Source organism: Callospermophilus lateralis, chromosome X, assembly GCF_048772815.1.
Source record: "Callospermophilus lateralis isolate mCalLat2 chromosome X, mCalLat2.hap1, whole genome shotgun sequence".
NCBI classification, from domain to species: domain Eukaryota; kingdom Metazoa; phylum Chordata; class Mammalia; order Rodentia; family Sciuridae; genus Callospermophilus; species Callospermophilus lateralis.
The window spans coordinates 24129319-24141619 of NC_135325.1; the positions used below are offsets into that span (position 1 = coordinate 24129319).

General features: G+C 36.1%; 1 protein-coding gene across 3 annotated transcripts in view; it reads left to right on the forward strand.

Annotated features, from left to right (window-relative positions):
- Nucleotides 1-12301, forward strand: part of Prrg1 (proline rich and Gla domain 1) — a 100559-nt gene that overhangs the window by 42554 nt on the left and 45704 nt on the right. For all 3 annotated transcript variants that reach the window (XM_077107240.1, XM_077107241.1, XM_077107242.1), the window contains one exon: nucleotides 4440-4492. In XM_077107240.1, the coding sequence (XP_076963355.1) occupies nucleotides 4483-4492 (10 nt within the window). In that variant the 5' untranslated portion in view covers nucleotides 4440-4482. The remainder of the gene's footprint in view (nucleotides 1-4439; nucleotides 4493-12301) is intronic.

Below are 12301 nucleotides of genomic sequence, written 5' to 3' on the forward strand. Positions count from 1 at the left end.
GCACACATCTGTACTCCCAGTACATCTGTACTAGGGAGACTGAGGCAGAAGTATTGCAAGTTCAATGCCAGCATGGGCAATTTAGTGAGACCCTGTCTTCAATTTTTTTAAAGAAATAAAAAGGGCTACGGATGTGCTTCAATGGTTGAGCACTTGCTTAGCACACGTGAGCCCTGAGTTCAGTCCCCAGTACCATGCACAAAAACAGATAAGTATATCAAAACATTATATCCAGGTGTGCTGGTGCAAACCTGTAATCCTAGCAATTTGCTAGGGCAGGGGGATCACAGGTTTGAGGCTAGACTTAGCAATTTAGGGAAACCCTGTCTCAGAAAATAAAAAGAACTGGAGATAAAGAACCTGTGGGTTAAATCCCCAGTGCCCCCCCCAAAAAAAACCCATCATATTATACCTTAAATATATACAATTCAAAAACTATAGCCACCATGAAATCTACTATTCTTTATATTATGCACCACATTTTTTTAAAAGAGACTGAAAAAAACTGAGACAATTCTAAAAAATTAGGGAAAATATAAGTTCTATTGTTAGTATCCCCAATTAAGGAAATTTTTAGCTCACCAAATAAATAATACATAAAGGAGCCTAACACTCTTCCTGGCATAGTATTACATAGTAATTATTCAGTGTTCAAACTGCTTAATGTTAAAAAATATTTGCTGAACTGAATTGATAGCAGGTTCTAGGACATTGATATAAGGTTGGTCTAGGTCCTCATCTAAAGCAGTGTCCACTTTGCAGTGCCCAGCCTGTATTTTGAGATGCATGACTCTGTTCATAGTTCCTTGGTAGTTTTGGTCACACTGGACTCCTTATATTATGGATGTTAGCTTACTCGACTTAAGTATTCTATTGAACATTACATTTCAGCATCGTGTGCATTTAAAAATTTATAATATGTCAAACCCATGATTTTGCACACTTTTTAATAAGACAAGAATAAAGTGGATACTGAAGTAAAAGAAGTAACTTAATTGAAATAACATTAAGTAAGTGTAGATAATAGAAGCATTTGGCAAGAGTCATAAATTTGATTAAGGTGGCATGTGAATAACTGGAGTCTGAAGCACTGATCTGTACTAAGGGGAACAGGCAAATGATGTGTTTTGAACATTCTTGGTATGTGAGCTTCCCGTAAGTCTGTTTGTATAGGCCACTAGGATCCTCACTGGGATGTTCCAGTGCCCTGCACAGACTAGATATAGGTGTAGAAGAAAATTTGCTTACTCTCCAAAAATTAGACAGTCTGATAGATCCTATAAGGTATTCACAACTGTATGCAGTAGGACCTAAGTTCCATATTATATAAGAGTTTGAAGGAAAAGGAGATTATTTCCTGCTCAGATAATGAAGGAAGACTTCACTACTGGTGTTGAAAGATGAATAGAACTTTTGTAGGATAATGCAGATGATGCAGAAGAAATGATCAGAGACATGCAGTTGGAACAGTTCAAAGCATGTTTAAAGGAGGAGTAGAGGCTGTTTTCACTGGGGTGTAGTATCACTATTAAGGAAAATGGAATCTGGTTGAGAGGATATTTAGTGCTAGGCTGGGTAAATCCATTGAACCATTATTTAGATGTCTTAATGTCTAGCCAAAAGCTGCTTTGTTGTTGGTGTTGTTAAGTATGTTATCATTACTATAGAAGTAATGTTTAGTTTGGGGTTGTGACCTGAGGGAGAATCAAGATAGATTAATATTCCTGCTGACAGAAATATAAAAACTAAAGTGCCACACATACAACACAGACACACACACACACACACACACACACACACACACACTCGCCAGCTGAAAGAAGAAACTAGAGCAGCAAGAGATCGGAGTAGAAAGAACAAGCTAACCATTGGTAACAGAAGAAGTAGCACGGAGATAACCTGGGTCTGGGAGAATTTGGGGTTTGGGATGATATGGGCAGTAGGCCACAAACCCTGTTTCTCTGTAAGGAAATCATCTTCTTTAAAACAAAAGTCTAATCTAGAAGGCTAGGCGAGATGGCTGACAGGGAGCATTCACTTTTGCATCCTTGGTTTTATTCTTCCCCTAGAAGATGGCTGGCTCCCATCTTGGGTCCTCCATGTTGACCTCTGGAGAGGCAATTCCTCTTTGAAAATCTTGGACTATGTCTGATAACCCTTTCCTTTGTGGTTTCCCCAACACTGTTGAAATAAGCTTGATTCTTTTCAAAATGACTTTATTAAATATTAAAGAATAAACAAGAAATAAAATATAAGAAGTCCTGCCAAATTTATTGATCATTATCTGATATTGCTGTCCCTGGTCAAACCACCCTCACCCCTCAAATCTCCTTTCCCTTGTATTGCCAGAGATATCTTCCTAAAATCCAAATTTAGCCATATCATTCACCTGCTTAATTATTTCATGGCTTCTCATTTGTACATGGGTTACACATTAGCATGTTGAATTTCTTATAGTTATTTCTGGAGTAAGAAATGTTTTATAATTCTGTTTACATAATGATTATTTCATTTATCAGCTTGGGAGGGGTTTATAGTTAAATTGAGGTCCTATTTGAGAAGGGTAAGGACCTTCCTGTGACTATATGTAAAAATTCCAGCTCTTTTCTAAAGCCTTCCTGAATAGCTTCCTCAGAAGGGTCAGGAGTCACTGGACTCCACACTCCTATAGTACTGAGTTTCTGATAACTTTATATTCAGGGTGCCTCAAGGAAAAGTCCCAGCAGGTAAGATTACAGCCCTTTGAAGAGTTCTATATTTTATAAATTGGTATTCTACAAAAGTTTTTTTTTTCTTTTTTTTTTGGTATTGTGGATCGAACACAGGATGCTTTACCACTGAGCTACACATCCTCAGCCATTTTTATTTTTTATTTGAGACAAGGTCTCTCTAAGTTCCTTAGGGCCTCGCCAAGTTGCTGAGGCTGGCCTTAAACTTGCAATCCTCCTGCCTCAGCCTTCCAAGTCGCTGGTATTACAAGTGTGTGCCACCATGCCTGGCTCTACATAAGATTTTTTGAGGGCTGTCTGATACTTTAAAAAATGGTGGAGTAGTGAGAAGACATTAGATGGTCTCTCAAATTCTTTTCAGCTCCACAATTCTCTGAGAATCCAGATCCCTTCTTTTTTTTTCTTTATCTTTTTCCAGCTTCCTTCTTTTTTGATACACTTTGTTAATATCGTTCCATATAATTAGTATCATGTTAGAAAATAGTAGTATTTCAGAGTTACAAAAGATGTTAGCAGTTATCCTGTTTTCCAAAATGACCTCCAAATTAGAACTCTTAAGAACTGCTGATTGTTTACAAAAAGCACTGTGTAGCTAAATAGGTTGAGACTGTACTTTTGCCATATTGTTCATTTTAAAGTCTCTGAAAAATCTTGTAATAAAGAAACCTGTGTAGCTTACATTTATTTGATCAGAGAGCCTTGGTTTTGAGTAACACCTTTTAACATCCTGTGGCATATAATTTGGGAAATACCCATATAGTTCAGCACCCTCCTTTTGCAAAGAATTTGAAATAGTAAATGATTTATCCAGTGTTGCATGGCTAGTTATCAGATTGCAGTCTAATATTAATCCTTGATTGTTTCTGCTTAACTTATAAATTTCCTAATGGATTGATAGATTATATCTTACAGCTTTACTTCTCAGATGCTTAGTTCCATATTGGGAACATAACAAGTGAACACCTCTAGTAAATATATGGTAGCTCTATGATTGAAACTTGTAAGAAAATTAAGCATTATGGTATGAATTAGTTTTTGATTTTTTTAAAAACAGAAATGTTGCTCTCCTATACATACCTTCCCCTCTTACAACTACAATGTCCATGTGTGTGCATGCGCTGGGGGCGGGGGCTGTGGTTGTTTCTCCAAAGTTTCTGTTGTCAATAGTTCATGGTCCTTGATTCATACTGTCTATTGGGAATCATTCTGTGGGCTGCTTTGCCTCAGGGATAATTTGATTAGGGGTGCTGCTGTTTGATACCATTCAGGAAAATGTTCAACTGTAAAGGGTATTGGATTTGTCACGGAATGATATTGAAGGGAAGCCAGGGACAAGCAAGCTAATAACATGCTAGACTGGTTATTAACACTGGGCCTTTTGGCATTTTTGTTCACCAGTTTTTGTTGATATCACTGCCTTCCTAAGAGAAAGTGTGTGACCAGTTTGATTTTTATTTGGCAAGGACATAAACTAATACCAGATAAAGAAGCTCATAGTAAGTTAATACAGAGCCTGTGCTTTCCACAATACTGTGTTTTGTCCTCTGAGGTTAGATATCTATGATAGAAGAAACATTTTTCTAAGGGAGCAAGATTGGAATGCACTGAAATGAAATGCTCACATTGACCACATCAGCTATAATGGAGCTTATCTGATGCAGTGACTCAGCCTCTGTGAATCTCACTGTGTATGTGCTCTGTTTTGTGCAGAGAACCTTCATCATCCAGGACCTGCCAGAGGCCACGAAAAAATATGGGGAGGGGTAAGTTTCTCATTCTTTTAAAGTAATTTAAAATCTCTCTATACTAATCCATTGTAGCCAGGAAATTTCATTTGCAACTCAAAGTATGTTTGTGTGTACCTAAACATATCACGTGTTGCCTACTGGTCTTTTATTCTGCTTTTTTGTGGAGATCTACCAGTAAAGGGAAAGACAGCTTAAACCCAGCTTTTCCCCACTTCTTAGCAAGGCTACCTATTATGCTTTCAATGTTTTCTAAGCTTTGTTAACAGTAATAGAAACAACTAAAAAAGTTTCTCTTATGCAACCAATGGCAGTAGTAAAATGAATCATCTGTGAGGTTGATTTGTAAAAAATTTGGTTTCACTTAAGATCTTAAGGCCCAGCATTAAGAAACATTAGATCAATTCTTTGTGCTTGTTTTTGCTTTCTCAGAAGGCTATGGGAAGTAGGCAAAAGAGAAATCTAAGGTTATTTCATTGAAAATATTAACCAGCTACCACAGTGACTTCATAAATAATTCTAACCAGTAAAGATGATAAAATTAGAGTGCTATAAAGGACCCCAGAAGAAGACTTTGTGTGATGTAGCATAGTGAGAAAAGTATTGGATGCAATCAGAAGGCCTGAATTTGAGTTTTATTTATCTACTACCTCCATCAGATCTCACAGCCTCCCTAAAATTATTTGTTCATCTCTGAGGTGGGATTAATGCATTCTGTACTTCTAGCCTCAGGAAGTTGTGGTTGGCATAATGTGATAATACATGTATTTTGAGACCTCTAAAGTATAATGGAATAGAGCAATGATATTGGCTCATTGCTGTCCTTATTGAATAAATGTATCTTTACTGGTTCTTTAAACAGGCAAAATGAAGTTATTTGATCAGATGTCTCTGTAGGCAGCAGGCTGGGGCAAGGGTTGTATAGGTAACTGAGAGCTTCTCCTTATACTGCGCCTCATTTGCTTCATCTACATATGTGTCTTGGTAAGCAGCCCCCAAATGATGGACCGGTCATGGAAAAAAATCTTCTTGAACTCTGACAAATCAGCTTTTGCTTTTGTTTTCTCCAGAGCTTCTCTTGGAAATTGATTTGTCCTAGGAATTCTGGTTCTTTCCAAACCTTCACAAAAGATGCCAATCTCTGAAGGCTTAGAAATATTAAAAATAAATTAAAAAACCTGGAATCACCTAGGCAAATTTCTAGAACTAATCCAGACCCTTCTCTGCCCCAAAGTCAGCTGTCAATAGAAGCTTCCAGAGTATTTCATTGTAGCTTGGTCTTCACCCAATCCCAAAAACTTCAAGTAGATGTGGAAAATGTTCTGATTGTTACATACCACCATAGCCATATGGAGAAGAGAGCCCACACTGAGACAAGCAACCCATTCTTTCTTGTTTCCTCTTTTCTTTTCAGACTAATCATCAGTTGCTAGCAAAGGGATCATTAGGTCTTTACCTTAAAAGATATCTCAGCAAATATTTGTTCGAATGGGCAGGCAATTAATAAAGTTCCTGCTAAAGAACAGGGCAGGATAATGTAATCTGCAAAGATGGGCATGTTCCAACCTGGAGATGAGATAAGGGAAGTGCTTCACATAATGCTGCTTTTACAAACTTGGAAGCTTGTGATAGCAGCATTTTGATTCCTAGTGTTGACAACTTTAAAAGCATCCTTAATATCCTGAGTGTCAAAGAGACGCTATCCTTTATTCTCCCAACTTTGCTTAGTTAGCCTGATTACATTTGTTAATTGCTGACACTGTGAGTAGGGGGAAAAAGATGCTACTGTGTGCTCATTTTTCTCTTTTCTGGTTCTATACAATGAAGTTTTTACTGGATTTGGCAAAGATTCTCACAAACATAGCTCAATGTGTCATACAAAGGGACACCGAGGGAAATATCACAGAGATATGGCACCAGCCTCATTAAATAAATTAAGGATCCATGAAAACAAAGAACACATCAGGCCAACTGTACAGTGTAGGTGAGAAATTAAGATTGAGGTGAATTTATTTTAGTATTATTTAATAAGGATAAAAAATATTTACAAATGTGTTAGAATTTTTTCATTATGTGATGAAAAAGATTATAAACAGTCTTAAGTTTTAAAAAAAGGGAACAGGTAAGAACAGAGTTGTGTTTTTAAGTTATTATTAAGCCACCAGTGTCTACTATGTGTGGCACTGAAATCCTATTTACTATCTATGAAGTATTAGCCATGGCTTAGTATTTGGGACTCTGATTTATAATTATTTTTATATTAACAAGTATCTGTAGAACATTTCATAATTCATAAATATTTCCTTTACATTATCCTACTAGAGTTATGAGGTAACCCTATGATATAAAATGAGGAGAATAATCTCCATTTATATAGTATAAAACTGAGGTTAATAACAGAAGATCTTATAGTCTACAGCCTGTAAATAGCTAAAATGCAAAAGTAGGTCATCTTATGTTAAAGTTTTTTCCTTAAATAAACCATGTTCTGAATATCCTAAACATCAGTAATGTATAAAATTGATTAAAAACCTAGGAGCCCTCTATTGCTGTCAAAAGTATGGATGAAATTATCTTCTAAGATCTACAATGATGTTCATATATTTTGGGAGACAGGACAGATAGGCAGAAGGAGAAAGCTCAGTGTCTATCTGCATTTATCCTAACAGCTAAGACACATATGTATTAGATAGTGGGGTGCCTCAAATACAAACATTTTCTGAGCAGCAACAGTCTTTGTTTGTAATCATTCAAAAAGCAGCAGCACTAGCTGGCTGATCATACCAGATATCAAGACAATTTAATTTGGAAACATTCCTCCACATAACCCACAAAGGAAGGTGCCTAAAGTAAGGGGCCCGACAATGCTTACCTAGCCTGTGTGAAAGTCACCCTTTTTGAATGATAAGTTTTTCATTTTTATGCCTTTTATTTTCTTTATGCCTTTTCTTGGCACAAATAATATAATATATCATGGAACATCAGAATAATTTAAGACAAGGTAAGATGCTGGTTCAACAAAGAATGATATGTATAAATAAAATTACATATTAAATTCTAACAGAATTATCATTTTCACAAAGAAAGGAATGTGAGGACTTCACAAATGTATAGACTCACAAAATAGTATGTATATTATTTTTTAATCATCTTCAAGTGGAACTTACTTAAAGCTTAATTATCCCTTTCCATTCCTCCCTTGAGCAAGTAGTATATTCATGACAAAATGATAAAAGGCTCAATACTCCCAGTAAATATTGTCTTGACCCAGAATGCAACTTTTGGGTGTTTTCTTACCCCCAATTTTTTTTTAATAAATAAAATCTGGCCAGGTATAGTGGCACATGCCTATAATCCCAGCAGCTTGGGAGGCTGAGGCAGGAGGATCACGAGTTCAAAGCCAGCCTCGGCAATGGTGAGGCGCTAAGCAACTCAGTGAGACCCTATCTCAAAATACAAAATAGGGCTGGGGATGTGGCTCAGTGGTTGAGTGCCCCTGAGTTCAATTCCAAGTACCCCAAAATAAACAAACAAACAAATAAAATGTGGGATTGTTGCTTTTTTATTAGAATGTTTAAGTAGAATCTGATTTTTAAAAATGTATGAGCCTTTTCATATTAATTTTTCTATCTTGGAACACACTGCATCTTCCAAGTGCTATAGCAGTTATTTGTAGTATGTATTAATTATCTATAGCTAATTTCACTGTTTTCATTTTAAGAACGAGTTTCTTTGGAAAAAATCATCATGCTATTTCAATAATAGCAACCACAGATGCTCCTACCCATCCTTTACAAAATAGGAATAATAGCCATAAATTAATTTATGTTGTTTATAGAAAACAATATGTCTGGAGTAGCTTAATGATTGCAAGCAGATAAGACTTGTTTGTGGAGGATAATTAGAATAAAAATGTGAAAATATTTTAGCATTTTTTTCTGGTTCTTCTAATATTTAGCCTTCAGAGATAACTTAAATGGTCAGGTCATTAAAAGAGTTCAAAGTTTAGAAGAAAATCTTAGGTCTATAAAATCTAAATCTGAAAAGTTAGTTTCCATCTTTATTTTCTATAGTTATTAGTAACATGATGTTCAGGTATAACTATATAGTTATGCTGTCAACAGTAGAATGCTGTCAATTTTTTTTTGTTTCTTATTAAAATAGACCAGCATGATTCTTTGAAATCTATGGGTGTGCTTGACTCCTTTGGCCCAAGAAGTCAACCATGTCCCCAACTTAAGACTTACTGTAAGGAAAGATGGTTTACAGCCACCCGAGTAAATCTGAGTTCTTTGATTCACTGCTGAACTTCTGCACAGTTGAGGCCAATTCTAAACTTTAACTCTGAACATACAGCTCTGTATTTTCAAACAGGGAATGAATCTTCAAACTGACAAGCCGTGTAAAGTGACAAGCTCATAATGTAGTACCTAATTTCATTTGGCAGCTCCCTGGTTTATAGTTCAAGTGAAGGCATACATTTAAAGTCAATTAATTATTTCATTTTCTGGCCTCTATTAGATCTGAGAGTCTTTATTACGGTGACATTTTCATGTCTCTGTAGTTTAGATGATGTCACCAATTTATTGTAAACTCTTCATAATTTTATAATAGTAATACAAATCTGTTTGGGGCTGACATCTGCTATTATTTTTTCCTGGCAAGTCTTTCCTACCACAGAAAAATGGGTTATTTCAGGGTCAGTCTACTTTTTAAAATTCTTTATAATGACATAACTTTGATGTAGTCCTTCCTGCCTTTTACTTTTTTAAATTTATCATTTCATCTGTAAGTCTAGACTGGTTTCTCAACCTCAGCACTATTGAGGTATTTTAAAATTTGAGGCAAAATTCACCCAACATGTACTTGACTATTCTAAAGTATAACACGCAGTGGTATTTAGTACCTTCATGATGTTGTACAACCAAATAGTTCCAAAACATTTTCATTACTTGCAGAGGAGACACCATATCCATTAAGAAGTCACCTTCTGTTTCCCTCCTTCCAGACTCTGCTTACTGAATCTAATCTGCTTTCTATTTATTTGCTTATTTTGGATATTTCACATAAACAAAATTATACAATATGTGACATTTTGTTCTATACACTGTGCACATGCATCTGTTTTTTTCCCCATGTAGCATACTGTTTTTGAGGTTTATTCATGTTGTTATTATTTAGACCACATTACTTTTTATGACTGAATAGTATCCCATTGTATGATTATACCACATTTCATTTATGCATTTGTCAGTTGGTAGGAATTTATTTATTTTCCACCTATTGTGAATAGTGTTGCTGTGAATACTAATGTACAAGTTTTGGTTTGAGTGTTGTTTTTTAGTTATTTGGGTACACATTAAACAGTGACTAAAGACACTTGGGACTAGATTGATCTTTGTTGTAGGACTGTCCTGTGCATTGTAGGATGTTTAACAGCATCCTTGGCCTCTCTCCGTTGGATGCCAGTAGCACCCCTGTCCTTAAAGTTGTGACAATTGAAAATGTATCCAGACATTGCCAAATAGCTCCTAAGGAAAAAAAGTGGCCCAATGTTGAGAGCCACTGATATTAAATAAATCAAAGGGAATCTTAAGAGATAAGCCAAACTTCACATATTGTTCTTTTAAAAAATTACTCATTCATTCTTTTTAAATATACTCTATTGTTTTTTAGAAAAATGTTTTCAGTTTGTAACAAAATTAAGCAGAAGGCACAGAGATTTCCCATATGCTCTCTGCCCTCATTATCATAGCCTTCCTTATTATCACAGCCTCCCTCATTATCACAGCATCCATTACTATCACAGCCTCTCTCATTATCATAGCCTCCCTTACCATCACAGCCTCCTTCATTATCAGCCTACCCCACCAGTGGTACATTTGTTAGTCTAAGAACCTGTATTGACACATCATTATCATTCAGCATCCATAGTTTACATTAGGGTCCATTCTCAGTGTTGTACTTTCTGTGGGTTTGGACAATACACGGATCCACTATTATAGTTATTATACAGGTTTGTTTCACTGCCCTAAAAATCTCTGTGCTCTGCCTATTTGTCCCTTTCAGCCCTGCTTCCCCACAAAGCCCTGGCAATTACTGAGCATTTTATTATTCCCATAGTTTTGTCTTTTCCAGAATGTCACATAGTTGGAATCATACAGTATGTAACTTTTTCAGATTAGCTTCTTTCACTTAGTTATATACACTTAATGTTCTTCTGTGTCTTTCCATAGCTTGATAGCTCATTTCTTTTTTGCACTGAATAATATTTCATTGTCTGGATGTATTACAACTTACCCATTCACCTACTGAAGGACATCTTGGTTACTACTAAGTCTTAGCAACTATGAATAAAGCTGCTGTAATCATCCATGTGCAGATATTTGTGTGGACATAAATTTTTAACTCTGGGTAAAGAGCAAGAAGCATAATTGTTAAATAATATGGTAAGAATAGTTTTTAAAAATCTGCCAAACTGTCTTCCAAAGTCGCTATACCATTCTGCGTTCCCACCATCAATGAATAAGAATTCCTCTTGTTCCATATTCTTGACAGCATTTTATGTTGTCAGTGTTCTAGATTTGGGCCTTTTTAATAGACATAAAGTGGTATCCCATTGTTTTGATTTGAAATCCCTGATGACATGCTGTGAAGCATCTTTTCATATGTGTATTTGCCATCTATATCCTCTCTGGTAAGGTGTTTGGCCCATTTTTTAATTCTGTTGTTTTACTCTTGAGTTTTAAGAGTTCATTGTACATTTTAGATAAGAGTCTTTTATCAGATGTATCTTTTGCAAATACTCTTACCCATTTATGGTTTGCCTTTTCATTCTCCTGGTATAGTGTTTTCCATAGAAGTAAGTGGAGTCTAGGATGTAGTCTTAATCTTATAAACATTCCTATTTGGAGGTAAGTCACTTACTTTGTACAACTCCGTTGTCCAGTCAGTAAAATGGAGAGATTGAGATGGATCTGTATGTAGTGTCCAGTGTACTCAGTTAAGCACCTGATCTTCTAAAGGGGCCCCTGAAGGAAAGGAGGAAAGGAAGTAAAGTGCCTTTGGTATATAGGACTTCCCCTTCAGACAGACTAACTCTACTGTTTTATATTTTATCTGTTTTATTTCTCATAGGTTTGATTTGCACAGGATTCCATGGCTAATAAACTTTAGAAAACCCCCGGGTTAATTAAATCTTATAGATCCTTCCAGATCTGAGATCCTGTGATACATGAACTCTCATTAGAATCCTTTTTTTTTTTTGGTACTGTGGATTGAACTCAAGGGCACTCTACTACTAAGCCACATCCCCAGCCCCTATTTTGTATTTTATTTACAGACATCATCTCACTGAGTTGTTTAGTGCCTCACTTTTGCTGAGGCTGGCTTTGAACTCATGATCCTCCTGCCTTAGCCTCCCAAGCTGCTGGGATTACAGCTGTGCACCACCATGCCCAGCTTAGAATCCAGTTTTTGAAGCTATAGTAATGTGTAAAAGGGAAGAAAAGTGACACAGGGAACAAAAGAATAGCTAATATTATGTGCCTCTCAGTCTCATGACAAATCAGTTGCTTCTCTGCATTATGGTTGTGAAGCATATAATTCTTCCAATGTTTCCAGGGTAGTCTTACACACTCATTACATTAGTTTGAACCATGTGATATGACTGAAAGTCATGATTTGGGTGTTCAAAAATTATAATTCCATACGCCTCAATTTAAATGCAATGTGCATATAGGGAGCCCTTGACTTCAGAGGCTTCTTAAGATTCCAGCTCATATAAAAGTGTGTACCTCATGGGTGGTTCAAGATCCTGTTTGGAAG